General features: G+C 44.5%; 1 protein-coding gene across 5 annotated transcripts in view; it reads left to right on the forward strand.

The window, feature by feature from the left end:
- The first annotated feature begins 5,621 nt into the window (after positions 1-5,621).
- Positions 5,622-15,937, forward strand: part of MACROH2A1 (macroH2A.1 histone) — a 47,046-nt gene continuing 36,730 nt past the window's right edge. For 4 of the 5 annotated variants that reach the window (XM_084295259.1, XM_084295262.1, XM_084295261.1 and 1 more), the window contains exons 1-2: positions 5,622-5,710; positions 13,887-14,087. In XM_084295259.1, coding sequence (XP_084151385.1) covers positions 13,916-14,087 — 172 coding nt within the window. In that variant the 5' untranslated portion in view covers positions 5,622-5,710; positions 13,887-13,915. Of the gene's footprint in view, positions 5,711-12,041; positions 12,052-13,886; positions 14,088-15,937 lie in introns of those variants that run through there. The other variant, XM_084295260.1, reaches the window with a different exon arrangement.

Consider the following 15,937-nt stretch of genomic DNA (forward strand, 5'->3'; position numbering starts at 1 on the left):
TCTTGCTGAGCCAGCATTACCACATTTACAGTTCGTGCCTGTTTCCTTAGCCATGCCTGTTTCCTCAGCCCACCCCAGCTCCGTCTCCCAGCCTGGAGGCAGCAAGTGGCCTGCAGCAGCACCCCCAGCACTTCAGGTCCTTCTCCAAAGTCCCCTGTGACCGCAGCACATGGCTCTGCTTGGACACAAACATACAAGAACAATTCATATCCACACAAATATCCAGCACCATCATTTCTTGCTTCGTTTTCTCCCTGCACAGAGAACCCGCTTCAAAATAAACAGGAGATGCAATGGGCTCTGATATGAATGAATTTACAAAGGGCATTTGAAACTCAGGATGTTAGCCCCTAACAATCTTCTGTTTGCTGTGAGAGTGATCGTCATATCTGTGGATTTTGTTGAATTTAAGGAGTAGGGTTTGTCTCATGAGATGAATATGGAAGCCCCTGATTTCAGAGCTGCCTGGTACTGTGGCAGATGCCAAATCTCTTGACTCCTTCATGAACTATATTCTATACAATACCTGTTGTCCAGCATGGGAGCTTTTTTAATTAATATTCCTCAGAGGGGTGATCTGATTTTTCTCTTGGAGGCAAAGAAATGGGTCCATTTTAAAAATAACCTGCTATTTGAAGTGATGCATCAGCGAGCTCTCATGCAGAAGAGCAGTTAGTAAAGTATGCCATAGCAACAGCCACATCTTAATAGACGATCATCTCCTGGACATCTCCCCCTGCATTTCTGCAATTACCAACTCTGTCTCCTACCATCTGCAATTACATAAAATCCCTCTGGCAACTATAGCTATTGCTTACATGGAAAATTAATGTTGGGGAAGCTATGGGATTTAATAACTAAAAATAAGAGATGTGAGTTATTACTCCCTGCCTATCCACCAAGCTTTCCACCAGCTACCAGGAGCCACAGAGCAGACCACCATGGGACGTAATTTTGAATCCTCTGGCTTAATGATATAAATCATAGCTCTTAGATTTAATACTTCATTTGCACAATAACACAGAACTTTCCCCAGCCACTTGACATTCAGAATGCACTCATGCAAGAGGCTGCTTTGAATAGCAGAAGAAAATGAGCTGCGCTGCTTAATGCACAACCTGAACCAGGTTACGCTCCGAGCAGAAGGCTGACACTACACATAAGAGGCAGACAAGTGTGCCTGCTCTCCGTGTGCTCCAGCATGCTTCAGTCTTATTTTAGAGCACGCTTCTTCCATACTGCTGGGAGACAAGCATTCATGCTTCCTGATGTCACTGCGTCACACTGCAGTTTTGCTGACAACTTGATAACTCAAAACAGCATTTTGCTTTCATTTTGATGAAGTATGTTTTGAAACGCATTAGGTCGCTTTTATTTCGAAGAAGCAGGTTTTGAAATGCATTATATGGGAGGTTAATGTTTTCCCAACTCTTCAGATTAATTATGACTTTACAGATTTTTGGCGTGTCTTTGAATCACAGCATCCATTAGCTGCATAAATGACTTCGCAATCTGGGTTAAAAAGTGCAAGTATCATCATGGTTTTCATCTCCCAGACTTAAAATGGAAAAAAGTTGTCTTCCTTTTTAAAAAGTGGCATTTTAAAATTTTTCAAAGCAATTAAGGATTTGTGTGTGTGTGCGTGATAGGGGACATTGATAAGAAGTTGCATAGATGATACTTTTCTAGAAGAAAACAATTACAGCAACATTACAGCAATGGCATAGATATTCAAAAATTTGGTTGTTGCAAATCTCATTTTTGGAAAAACACAAAAGGTTGCCTGCCTCCAAAACCAAAACCAAAATCAACAACAAAAAAAGGATTTTGAACAAAAGAAGTCAATTATCTGTGCTAACTCTCTGTTTACCAGCCTGGAAAATGAATCCCAGACACCCACTTCTGCTCTGAAAGTATTAATCTAACCATAACATATTAGCACCAGTTGGCGCTTCTGCTACAGAATAACATGTCTGGCAATAATATAGAGTTGACAGTGTCTTGAGAACACTGAGGCAGGAAAAAATAATTGTTTTTTACATTCAGCAGAGGGTGAGTACACTCACAGTTGTTGGGACCTGAATGTCAAAGCAAGGAGTGGCTATCTGAAAATGGGATTCATTCTGTTCACCTATGGTAGAGGATGGCTGGGTGTAAAAGAGCAGCTCGCTTCAACAAAGCCGGCTGTTGGCTTTTGAAGGATGCTGGAAACCAATCTGCAGCTCTCTGTTTGTCTATATAGTGAAGGTAAAGGGGATTGTTATGATCAGTGGCTCTGACCCTGCACAAAATGTTTCCAGCATCAGTTCCAGGCATTATGGTCAATCTCTCTTGCATAAGCTCCTGATCTTTATGGATTAATTTTGGGTAATGGGCGATCTGCATATCTTTATGGTGGCAGGAAACCAGAGCAAAGGGAACGAAAAGACCTGCTCCACACACATCCAACTCCTGTAGTGCAGAATTTCTCCCAACAACCACGGTGGGTTATAACAACCTGTATCGAGGCCAGTGTCGGCCCTCTGGAAATCACAGTTAATGCTCTCTGCGCTCAGCGGGGACAGATACTGGCTCTGTGTGATGCATTAAAGCGTGATGAGCATTGACTGGATTTGGTAGGAGGTCACCATGCCCGTCTGACGCAGAACGCAAGGGTGTCAATAGCATTACACAAATTACAGGTATATGTAGGTGATTGTGGCCTGCCTTTAAGGAGTTAACCGAGGCACGGATTAGTGGTATAGTCTGCAGAAAGAGAGCAGACTAAGCAGCTGAAGGAGGTTCAGATAGCCCCTCCAGAGAAGTAGGTCACTCCTGAGGAATTTGAACTTTCTCTTGACCATGTGAAGGTGGAAGGAAACCAGCAGGGATCTGCTGGCTTTGCACACTAAATCCTGAGAAGATATTTCAGCAAACCAAAGTAAACCTAGGCCATGTATTCTGAATATCCAATATAATAAACACACAAAAGCACCACTGACAAATGAGGTGACACATTCAGAATTAAGATAGCTATCCCAAAGTGAAAATGCTTGTCTAAGTTTAAGGGAATTACATCAGCTGCAACCCTCCCCACATTGCTGCTTCCCCTCCCAAGCAGTATTTCCTTCTCTGCCACCTATGCTGCATAAACAAGTTGGGTGTTTAGACTCTCAATCACTTAAGACTATCTTCTGCAAGTAGTCCCTTGAGGTTGCTCAAATTGATTATAGAGTCAGGATGTCAAAATGAAAAAACACAAAAATGTAAGAACACAAACTGTTTATATTAATCATAAAGGCAGCAGAGCTCTTGGAAAGGTGTTTTTTATCATCCTATATCTAAATAAATACATCACTAATCTGGCAAAGGGAATAAAACCCGAGCCAAAGTTTGTTTTAGTGAGGTAGTTTATGTAGTGTAGTTTTACAGACTTTTGTAAGCAATGCTCGCTTTTATACAATCATTTGTGCCACTCTATGTCCTTTCAAAGCCAGCCAAAATGAGCCCTCTTTGCAGACCCAGCAGACATTCAGCTTGATAAATCTGTGCGTTGGTGGGAGGTGAGGCAGGCGGTGTTAACATTATGATGATCAACATCAGTCTCTGCGCCAGTATCCTATTCCATGGACAAATTGTTCAGGCTTTCTGAAAACTCAGGCAGAACTCACGTAAACTTCAGAAATTCTCACCAGTTGTGTTTGGAAAGCTTTCTTCAAAGGCACAAGATCGAGATTGCCCTTAAAAACAGACATCATGAACGATGATAGTAGAAAGGCATAGACCTGTGCTGCTTTTGCAGATAGCTATCTTCACCTGGTTGCTGTGTATCAGCCCCATTAGACAATATTGCAGGTTCTTTAGATTCCATCTAGACCTTTCCAGCTTTTCATGTCAACAGAGATGTTTGGGTTGGTTTGTTTGTTTTTAAATAACATTTGTGTGGGTGACAGCAAAATGGGCTGGGAAGAGGAGTAGGCAAGGGGAAAGAAGAGAAGCAGAGCTGCGGTGTGAACGCGGAGGAGGAGGTGGGAGGGAGATGGCGTGTGTGGATGGGAACCTGGAAAGCAGAGTGTGTCCTCAGCTGTGTAAGATGAGCCATGGCAGATGGCCTAATAAGTACTGTATCCATATCCCTAGGTTAAGGGCAGTCAGGGACTATGCGGTGCTTTACTTAGCGGGGAGTCTTTGTTAGGCAAAACTGCGTGTGTGAATAGCATTGGGTTTGCAATTAGCGCTCAGGGAGCACAGCCAGACCACGGTTGCATTTGACTGTGTGCTGCACTGCAACGTAATGAGGGATGGCTTGGGAGAGCAGGAGTTTAACTGCACTAAAAACCAGACCGATCCTGGCCATTTTTATGGGTGAGAACAGCAAAATTATAATTACTGAGCTTGGTTAGCGGAATTGCATGGGATTGCTATTGGGGGCCACACGGACTGTATGCAGTTCTGCCTGTACTGTGCCTTCTCTCCATCTATTTCAGAAACTTTTTTGGGTGATGTATCTCAGGCCAGGGGCAATATTAACCCTCATTTCTCTTCTATAATCCTCCCCCAGTTCCCTGGTTTTCATTCTTCCTTTATACCAGTCCCTTCTGTTCTGCTTTCTCTATCATATGACAAAGCTTCTGTGAATATGTGCTGATGCCGAGCAAAACAAGGAGAGCCGGAGCATGGCGTGCTGATGAGAGAGAAACTCCTTGCCTCCACCTACTGTCCCTCAGCCCTTCTCACCCCTCGCCCCTAAGGGTTAATGGCAACGATGCTGTGCCACTGCCGTCACCTGTCACAGCTCCAGCAGCACCAAGGGACACAGGGGAAGAGGCCACAGGCCTCATCTTGCACTGAGCACTGGAGAAAGGGAGAAGCAGAAGGGTCTGGGAGCAGCTGGGGGACAGCAGGAGCAGGGAAGGTGCTGAGGGGACACCAGCCCCTGCCCCGTAACCCTCAGCTGGTGCAGGCAGGGGCCGCGGGCAGCGGGGAGCCAGCTCTCCCCATGCGGCAAGGTGCGCTGAAGGACATCTGTGCCACCACAGCAGGAATTCCTCCAAAAGCTCCATCTGGGGCCTTGGCAAGATGGCAGCCAGCCACTTTTGTACAGCAGGAGAAAGCAGTGCTCGCCACGGCACGCTCCCTCCTCGCTCCCCGAACAAGGAACTTCGCTCGGGGAAGGATGCGGCACTGACCTCATGCTCTGCCTCTCCTCCTTGAGGAGCGGGCACGATTTGTACACAATGGCCGAGGTCCTGTGTCCACAATGGGGCTGGGCGGCGGGGAACGGAGGAGAATTTAGGGGAATTGAGGAGAATTGATTGGAACTGAGGAGAAAACTGAGGAGAATTGAGGGGAACTGAGGAGAAAACTGAGGAGAATTGAGGGGAACCGGGGAGAGCCGCCTCCACAGCCCGGCGGGCGCCGCTTAGACGGGGGTGGGCGGCAGAGGGGACGAAGGTGGCGGCGCTGAGGGGACCGTGGACGGTGAGGAGACCGTGAGGGAACCATGAGGGGACCGTGAGGGAACCGTGAAGGCACCGAGGGGACCGGGGGCGTCCCCGTGAGGGGCGGAGGAGGCGGGGAGGGGCTGAGGGCAGGGGCTGAGGGGAGGGGAGGGACGCGGCGCGGGGCACTGTGGGAGCCCGCCCAGCCGTTCCCGTTGGCCCCGCGGGCGCAGCGCAGGCAGCGGGAGCGGGGCGGCCGCCGGCAGACATCTTGCGGCCGGGACCGCGCCGTAAGTCGCCGCCGTGGGGCTGCGGCCGCGTGTGGGGACGGGGGAGCCGAGTCCGCCCTTCCCCGAGGGCTGGGGCCGCTGCCGGCACCGCTGAAGGAGGAGGAGGAGGAAGAGGCGGTGGTGGTGCTGGGGAGGGGTCCCGGGGGGCAGCCCCCTCGCTGAGGCGGCTGTGTGTGTGGGGTGGGGGGGTGGGGGTGTTGGGTTTTGAGGTGAATTTGGGTGGTTTTTTTGTTTGTCTCGCTCGGGTTGCGGAGGCCTGGCGCTGCTCAGGCCGGGGGAGCCGGTGTGGAGGTGGCAGCGGGGTTTTGAGGGTCGGCGGGCGGGGTGGGGGCTGCACCGGGGGAGGGGGGGGGGCGTTGGGCCCGGCGGGTCCCGGCCTCGCCTCAGCGCTCCCGGCCCCGGGGAGCCGCAGCCACCGCCGCCAGCTGCAGGCGACGAGAAGCAGGAGGTGTCCGCAGCCGGCTCGGCTTCGGGTGAGGAACCCGTGGCGTAAAAGTTACCTGCCCAAGGCGAGCGGCTTCGGCGTCAAACGGAGCCGAGCGGCGTTTTGAGAGCCGTCAGAGGCAGCCAGGAGGGAGCGAACAGCGGTTTTCGGCTGGAAAAGGGGGCCCCTCGTGATTTCCTGAGCTGTCACCTCCCCAGTAGCTGCAATATGTCTGCCTGCAGGAGCCCGGCAGCCCCGCGGGCTGTCCCTGGTAGGGGCTGCGAGGAAAGGTGGGTGTAGGGGCTTAGGGCATCTTGCACAGCACCCAGACCTAGGCAGGGACCGACGCGGTTGTGCACGTAGCAGGCGGCCACAGGAACGGCTGCTTCCGTACCCCGCATCTCCTGAAATCCTTTGGTTTCCATCCTGATCTCCCAAAGTAAGTTGCAGAAGGCCAGGGCGTTCGCATCTGAAGCAGGTGTTTGGAGCCAGCTTGTTTGCGAGCCCGGTGGTGTAAGCCAGGTTGCTTCGTTCGTACTGATGGAAGGAAAAAGGCTGTTGAGAGAGGTTTGGGTGAGGCTTGTTATTTCTCTCTCGACTGTGGAAGTAGAGGACCGTTTTTTCCCCAGGACTATGAGGCTGTCACTTAGCAACAGGTCTGTGGGGAACTTTGCAGATCCGCTGCCTCCCCCGTTCCTGAGAGTCGGTCGAAGTAAAGGAGCTAACAGCAAGTCAGCAGCTACTGGAGACCAAACCTGGGTTCTTGGGCACAGCACTGAGTTAAAAGGTTCAGGCATGAACAGGACAATTACAGTTGCTTCCACGAACATATTTTAGCAATCGAACGTGATGTATTTTGTATCAAGCAGTCCCTAGCCCACTCCTGAGTGTATTTCTAAAAGTGGTCTGAAAGAAAGGAGTTACATTGCTTTTCTCCCAGGTTATTTTGCTGTGTTGCTACATTGTGGTGGCGGTTGTGTGTGCCAGGTAGCAGTTGCAGGTTACCTTGCTGTGTTATATATTGTAACCGCGCACGCTGAAATGTTTTAGGCCCCTTGGGTTCCTAAAGAGTAACTTTGTTTTGTTGTGTACGGGGCATAGAGTACTGATTGCCAGTAAAACTAAATGTTGATAGTGCAAATTAAGCCATAACTGATCGAAGAAGTCATAGTTAAGGCTATAATTTGGCCTAATGATGGTAATAGAGGAAGAGTACTTAAGCACTGCTTGCTTTATAGATCAACATTAGCAGGAAGAAAAACCTGCTACTGCAAACTGGCAAAGTAGGGATAAAGAAGCAGGAAGCAGTAATTGATGCCACAAGAGGAAAAAAAAGAGCCTCCAGAGAGAGCCTCCCTTGGGAAGAAGAGTATTGATCCGGGGCAGATCAGTGAGCATTAGGCTTTGTCAGCGCAGTGCTTCTGAGAGGTGAGTTTGGAAAAGAAGTGTTCTAGATGCAGTGCTCCCTCATTTGTTAGGGAGGGATGTAAACAAGAGCCTCTCTGAGCACAGAGCTGTTACAGTGCCTTGCCCAGACCCACCCAGAAGAGCAAATGGACAGGATTCAGCTTGTGGCCCTTGCTGCAAAAAGGGTGATGCTAGAAGCACAACACTCATGGCCCCATCTGTGGGCTGAGTTCTTGCACTCCTTGTCCTCAGAAGTACAACATCTTCATTAAATTTTTGGATTTGGAAGCATCCATGTGAATTCTTTACTGTGTTCTCACTGCTGTCCAAAATGTCAAGTAGCAAACAAGTTCTCAAAATGTTCTTTGAAACAATTTTTCCAGAACACCGGATTCATAAACAGTCTGGTGATTTCAGGTCCTGTACCAAATTTTACACTTCCTACCTACTCTACAAAAAGCTACAACACACAACTGGACTTGTTCTCATGCTAGCACTCCCAACAGCGGTCAGCGAATACAATTGTATTTACATTTTCCTGACTATTGGTGGCAGGGTGCCCAGCTAAAACTCTTGTCACACTCCCAGCACTGTTCAGAGAGGACATTTGCACATTAAGAGGATATTTGTTTCAAGGTTTCAGACCCATTGTGGAGGGTAGGGACTTCTGCCAGTTGAATAAAATTGTGCAATAGTATTCTGTTTTGCACACAGATTTGGTGAAAATGTTATTCCTCTTTTCATCCTGCTCTGCATTCTCATGATGGGAGTTTTAGTCTTACTAACCTTCAGGAAAAAAAAAAGACATCCATAGGGCACTGGTAGATGAGTATTCTTTCAGGTTTTCATGCGAAAATAAATGTATACTGCTACCTTTGCAGATAAGAAATTACTGTAGTGCTGGAACAGCTGTTGTGCAACCAGTTTCACTCCTCTCTTCCAGACCACAAAGAATTGCTTCTTTGATAAAGCACTTAAGCTGAAATTAGAAATCACGACAGACGAAACAGTTACTGAGTTATTAGCTCTTCTTTTATGACTGTAGTACCTAGAAACCACGGTCACAGCCTGAGACACTGTAGTGCTAGGCAAGCATTATTAGAGACTTTTTTTTTTTACTGACTCTGTAAGCAGTGCATTTTATAAATATGTCAGACTAGCTTCTGATTAGCCAAGAACAGAGCAGATTAGTTGTCAAAGCAAATTCAAGTGTACCTTTTCAGAGAGAGTTCAGTGAGCAGCTATTACAGTACATAAATAGGTTTAAGATGGAGTGGCAGCACTTACTTGTTAATCTTTTGAAACAATGGAAAGAAAATAGCATTGCAGTTAAGCCCTTGTGATACAAAAGTAGACTTTTCAGCTTAGTCTCTGTATGGGAAAGAGGAGAAAAATAATTACTAAATTTTAGTATTTGTCCTGTTGTAGTAATGGTCTCCTGCATTCCGCTATACTTACAGATGTGATGCTGTAGCTCTAAATGTAATCATCTGTTTGCTGAGTGCAGTTAATACACCAAGGTAAGCCCACGAGGAGAACAATCCCTGTCTGACGGCAGTGGAAATCAAGTAATTTATTAAGTATTTAAAAAGCAGTACCTGAAAACTATTAATAGTGAGTGCTCTTTTATTGCTGCTGCTGGATAAAAGGGTCAGAGTGACTGAGTTAATGAAGTGGTGTCTGAGCTATCAGAAACCAGGCATCACTTGACTGGGGTGTGCAGTCAGTACCTCCAGAACGATCTGATGGTAAACTTTCAGAAAAACAGATGCCTTTGGCCTTTAAATGTAGATGGTATTTAAAAGTGTTGTAGTGGAGTATCTACCTTCATACAGAAAGCTCTGGCCAACAGCCAGCTTCAAGCAGAAAAATATTAATTATGCCGATTTCTTTGCTAAACCTGAATTTTATTTTTTTCTTAGGCTACTTATTTCTGGCTTGTAAAGACATGACAGCAGAGGAGCCTTGTTAGAATCTTTGCTGTGTACTAACATAATACCATCACGTTCTCATTTCTGTAAATTTTGAAACATTAGGAAGTGGTGTGAATCTTGCTACAGCCTTTAAGAGGCTTTCAGAAGGCCGTGAGTCAGGTGCTGGGGCAATCCGTGTCCAAGCACAGCAGAGCCACTGGAGAACACAGCATTAAATTTTAGTCCGAGTCAAAGGTGGGCTTATCTAAGTTTACCTCTTAGTGATATCCCATGATTATCCCAGTGATAATTCTGTGAACTGTCACCTTGAAACTATATCATTTTATTGTCAAGCCTTTAAAGATGCTAAGCATTTGACAGAATTTCTCAGTAATTGCGTTGCAAAGGCAAGAGAGGAGTAAGAAAGGAAAAGGCTGGTCCATTGACTGGGATTTTTATTTTTTTTTTCGCCTGCCCAAATCTTGTCTGAGCTGTGGTACATGTGATAAAGCTCCCTTTGGCAAGCACTGCCTCCCTCATCTGCTGGCTAGCAGTGACTCAGCAAACAGCCCTGGTTCATTAATGTTGGCTGTGAGCCAGAGTTTCTGGTGCTACAAAGATAAACCATTTGAAAACATATAAGGCACATAGTTTTCTTTGGTTTTTGATCTGTTGCCCTGCTCTTTACATTTAACTCTAATAAATTTCTTTGTGGTTTCTGCAAGTGAAATCTTTTTTTCTTTCCCTTCTCTTTTGCCATAGAAAACCAGAACTGGAGAAAAGTCTTTGAGAGCTCACTGGGCCACCCATCCCTCTGCTCAAAGGCAGGACATGCAAGTTCTGTAAAGTAATGATCCCAAATCCAAGATTAAGCCCCAGAAAAGCTCTTCCATTCCAGGTTCTCCCTTCCCCTTCCAAATTAAGCAGTTGGCAAAATGAAAAGTGGTGCTTAGAACTTAACTGGAATTTCCCTCCCTTTGCTCCCAGTATGTCAAGACATAGCAATTCCTTGCATCTGGCAAGGATGGGGTCCTTTAGGCAGGATGCTCTGAAACTCACTTTATCACATTTTACATTTCATATGAAAAGTTACAAAAGTGCTTGCTTTGTTCAGTATGCAAGCCCCTGGCTTTCTGGTTTGGGCAATGTTTTTCTTCGTAAATAACCTTACAACTAGATAGCTCCTTAACGTACAGTAGGAGAGGATTGGGTTAATTGTCAGGGTATTTCCAGGGTCATCCTAAGTATTGAGAGAAATGTGACCAGTATAAAATAAAAGGGGAAATGAACATCTAGATTTTGTAGAAGAGGTAAAATAATCGTTTTTTACAAGAAAAAAATATACCGTTTTATATATGGGTAGGTGTTAGATGGTTACAGATGATAGGAAACTTGAAGCTATTAAGAAGAAAATAGCATGTTAAAGGGGAGAACACTTCCCAATCTCCAAAAACGATGGAAACTAAAAGCAAAATGTATTGCTCAAGCCTGATAAAGGACACTGGTTGAGCATGATCAAAGACAATTACATTAACAACAAACTTAGCATTGCTTTGAGTTGATGATATTTATCCAGGGCCGGTGATTCACAGTAACTGTTTGTTTCTACATACAAAGGAACTGCTTCCCTTACTTTGTGAATAATCTTTTTCTTGGAACTGAAAATGAAAGGGCAGTGCTCTTTCATCTCCTCCTGTTGCCAGTTACACTGTGGCCATCTGTGGATGTCTTCCATTTGGATTTTTAGGCTGGGAGAGCTGTATTTACGGCAGCTCCTCCCATGCTGCTTTGGCAATAATTCTATATCGCCCCGTATTTTACTCGTGCTTTGATCCAAATGTTGTAGCAGCTCACAGGTGGATGACGTTTTCCCAAGGGAAAACAAAAAAACCCAAGGACATCAGGAAATAAGGACTTCCATATTGTCTTCCAGCTAGCCTGACCATCCCATAAACTCAGTGAGCTGGATTCCATAGATCAAGACCACAGCTGTCTGCAGAGAGGCTTTGTGAGAGCTCACATCTGTGTCACTCTCAAAGACCTGATCCAGTTGCTCAGCTCAGGGGAGACAAGAAGCCCCAGAACTTCTCCATTATTTGCTTCCTTTTTCTACTCTTTTCCCATCTTCCTTCTACATGGAATGTGCAAGTTCTATATCCTGGTTTTTGGGAAAATAGGCAGTCCAGAACAAATATGTTCCTTTTGGAACATCTCTACTGAATTTAATTGTTTCTTCCTTTTTTTCCCCTCAGTAGAAGTGCGAGTAGATTGTTTAATTGTTCCCATCCCAGTTCTCAGACTCATACCAGTTAGGAGGTCAGATCTGTAATTAACATGGCATTCAGTTTCAGCTTTTTCTTCCCCAAGCTACCCTGTTCTGCAACAGGATCCTCACTAAAGCTATGGAAAGGATTTTCACAAGGGATTAATGACCTGTTTTTGGAAGTGTTATGTGTTAAAAATGTACTTTATTGTGACAGCTAAAACTCGATTACAAATGATTAATGTAAATTTACCATTTAAGGCTTGCAGGTTTCCCTTGGAAAATATCTGATTTTTGTCATTCACCTGTCAGTTACAAAACAAAGGAATTCCAGGTGAGGCTAGAAGCACAGCTGTTTCTCATGCCCATCTTCCCTGTTGCTTAAATTCAGTGAACTTCTTCACGTTTGTGAGACTAAACATCTGTAGCACTGCTGAAAACAGAGCATGGACCATAAGAATTCACAGGCAGAAAGCCCGTAGCCAAGTGAAAGCCCCACCCAGCCATTCTCGGAACAATGGCAGAGCTAACGAGATGACAAAATGCAGCTAAATAGAAAGGTTTGTAAACCAGCTGTGAGCTCCAGTTTAGGAGGCTTCTCTAGGGAAGAAAATGTCCTCTTCAGAGTCAGAGCTGTTACAGAGCCGAGTTTGCAGTGAAGGGAAGGGGGAGCAGGGCTTTTGATGCCTTCCTACTTCCAGTTTCCTGTCTGTTTTTTGACATCCCTTTCATAAACATAGCCTGACTTTTGTCTGAGCTAAAAAGGTGGGATTGTTCTGTTTACTTTTAACAAGCCATAAACCTGTTGCATTTATTTTACTTAATGTGCTGTGCAGTTACAGAATCCTTGATGAGTAAAGTGTGGAGGTGGAAAGGAAAATAAATGTTTAATTTGTGAGCTTCTTTTATCCTGAGTGGTCTTGATTTGATACTTACGCAGTCGGTATCTCAGTGACTCACTGAGGTTTAAGAGACTCCAGGACGTGTCAGTACAGATCAGAAGTTGCAAAATTAGAGTTGGTGAACCTGTTTTGCCTAATTCTGAGTTCACGCAATCACGGATTCAGATGGTTGGCAAATACAGTTAAGTTCATATGGAGAAGGAGAGAATACAGCATAAACATGAGGAAAAAAAAGTAGGGAAACAGAGAACTAAGTGCTGTGATGGGAAAGCAGGCTTGGAGAGCTTCTGCTGAGTATATAAACACACAACAACTTTGCATTCGTATCAGGTAAAATTTGGGCATCCAGGAAAGAGCCGGGATGTATCACTGATGTATACCACTGGTTTCCCTAGAGTTCAGACATGCTGGAGGGAGGGAGTGGGAGAACAGTCTCCTTCTCAGTAATTTCAAACCCCAGTGCATTGCCTAAACCTTCAAAGACACTTTGGGAGTCTGCAAAATCTCCACCTCTTTGGGTTTGCCAGTTTCTATATTACAGCCTGAGCAGAAATCAAAGAGAGAAAAAAATATTTGACAGCTGTATCAGCAGCAGGTTTCTTCACAGAGATAAACTGAGATGCAGTTGTCAGATAGCTGCTGGGTGTTTAGACCACTGTTATATTAGGGAAAGATAGCAGACAGAAGGTTGTACTGCTGCAACATGCCATCTAGGAATCTGATTAACTTCAGCATGGAGATAGCTGGATGCTGGTAGGTTTGAATCTCAAGGGGTTCATTTCAGGTCTTTCTAAAAAACGTGTTTAGTTTACAGGTAACATAGCTTACCATGCATAGGTCTGTGTTCTGTAAATCCACACAGCCTTGAAAATCCATGGTTTTTTTTTAGGAAGATAAAATAAAATGTACAAGAACCTTAGTGTGGGTATGGTTTCCTAGTTGGGAACATAGTTATTCATGAGTATAACAGTCCTACCGTGGTTGTTCAAATGCCAAATCAACAGTTTCTCCAGGAGAGCAGAGATTCATGACAGTTCTCCCTGCAGAAAGCATCCTCTGCCTTCATGCTAAAGTTCTATTTTCCATCTTAGGTGGTTATCACACTTTGCTCCACTAATGGTGCCAGTTTTAACACGTTAGGAATTTCAGAAAAGTAATTCCAAAGCCAATTTATATGAAGTTGCTTCTCTGATTACCATTTGAAATCATTTAAATGTGGTATTCCTTATTGATAACCTTTTATCTTTTTCTTTTCCCTAATATATAGAGCGTTGTTCCAGACCCAATACAGCCAAAATGTCCAGCAGGGGTGGGAAGAAGAAGTCAACCAAGACTTCGCGCTCTGCAAAGGCTGGGGTCATATTCCCTGTTGGAAGGATGCTGCGTTACATTAAGAAAGGCCACCCGAAGTACAGAATTGGTGTAGGTGCTCCAGTGTACATGGCTGCTGTACTGGAATATCTGACTGGTAGGTTTTGCAGAACAATGTGAAATAGTGAAAACAGTGAAAGAAATATTATAAACTGAATTGGCACAGTATGCTAATGGGAAAGCATTAACAGATCCTTTGATTTATAGACTAAATGAAACGTTACTGCTGAAGTAAGGGCTATGTTGGTCCTGCATCTTAGTCAAAACTAAGGTACAGCTACCCCTGCCTCAGAGCTTTCATGGCTTTTTTTGTGCATTGCAGAATTTGATTCGCTTTGACCTGTTGTAAACACTCTTTTCCACATTGTCAGTCAGAAGGACTTACTGACATCACTGTGTATGGACTGGGCCTTCAGTGTTGCAGACCTTCCTGCTCTGATTTGGTGCCTTGTGGATTTGCTTGGGTTCTAATTATTGATAAGGGAATACATTCCTTTTAAATGGAGAGCTCCTCAGTGTTTACACAGTGCTAAGGTAGCTTACAGTGTTATTTAAGCATTTTTCCCCAATTTGCAGATTATTTTTGAGACTATGTAGGCTGTTCGCAGTTTGAAGGGCCTGTGTAAATGCACGCTATTCATCTGCCACAGATCAGCATAGCTTATTTGCTTTTGGTTGTAGTCCTTTTTCTGTTTCTCTCATCACAATTGAATGAGAACACGTTAAATGATTATTCCATCTTCACAATGCACTCTTGGAGGCTGAAAGTATTGTTTGTCCTCTGCTTAGAAAGAAACTTCAATGGAAGAAAGTGCTTTGTCCTAGACTTGCAACTAGATATGCAAGTAAAGGGCATTACGTAGCAGTTCTTTGCTCATACAAGACTTAAGACATTGCAAATTTACCCCACAAAAGAGCATATGAAGTAGTCATCTGAAGGAAAATGAACCCTAATTGCAATAGCATCAACATATGGACTTTTTTTGGAATGCCATTTTTTTTCTGGAAAAAAATGGACAAGAATGAAGGATCAATTCAGGTTGCATTCACATGGCCAGATCGACTTGCAAACATGTAAGCAAGGGATTTAGCAAAAAGCAAAAGCGCTAAATGGATGAGTGTTGGGAGACAGGTTCTATCAGCATGACTACAGAAAAGCTCATATTGGATCGCATGTCTCATAACGCAGTTCTTTGTACAGAGCAGTTGCTTATTTCAGTGTTCTGGTTGCAACAGATGCAGGTGTTTCAGGGTCTTTAAGCTGTAATCAGTTTTGTGTTTTTTTTTTAACTTTGATTTGAGCAAAGCATGTAGTATGTATAACGTGACCTGAGTCTGACAGCTATGATCATACGCATTTAAGGCAATTTTAAATACACCTCATAATTTATATTGACAATGAAGGATAGAAATAGGCTTGTTTTCTATAAAGCTTCCAACCCTAAAGACGAAGATTGGTAACATCAGAGAATAATTAAGAGTACTTGATTTCTGTAAGGTATTTATATTACATTATTGAATTTTCTAAGCCATCAGACTTTTCTTCACTTGTTCGTGTTCACGGTTTTATTTATTTGAGCCTTTTCTCTAAAAGAATGCTTTTAAACTTCATAGATGGCCTTAAAAATTAACATTTCCTTCAGCTAGGTTCCTGCTTAGAGCAATAACAACTCAAATAAAATGCTTCTTAGGGTGAATGGGGCTTTGAATACTGCCCTTTTAAAGAAACAGAACAGTACAGGTGAGCTCAAGGCACTGCTAATGAGCAGCACATGTTATTGGTTAACCCTTTGATTTAAAGGTTTTCTCAGTTTAGGCAGCAGAGAACAAGCTGGGGAAATAGAGGTGTTTCTTTAACTGCCATGCATCCTGGGAAACCAGTTGAGGAGATTTAAAATAAATGTATACCCATCACTCCTTCAGGAAATAGAAAAGAGGGGGAGGAAG

The sequence above is a fragment of the Netta rufina genome (genome assembly GCF_964035555.1).
Source record: "Netta rufina genome assembly, chromosome: 14".
NCBI classification, from domain to species: Eukaryota; Metazoa; Chordata; class Aves; order Anseriformes; family Anatidae; genus Netta; species Netta rufina.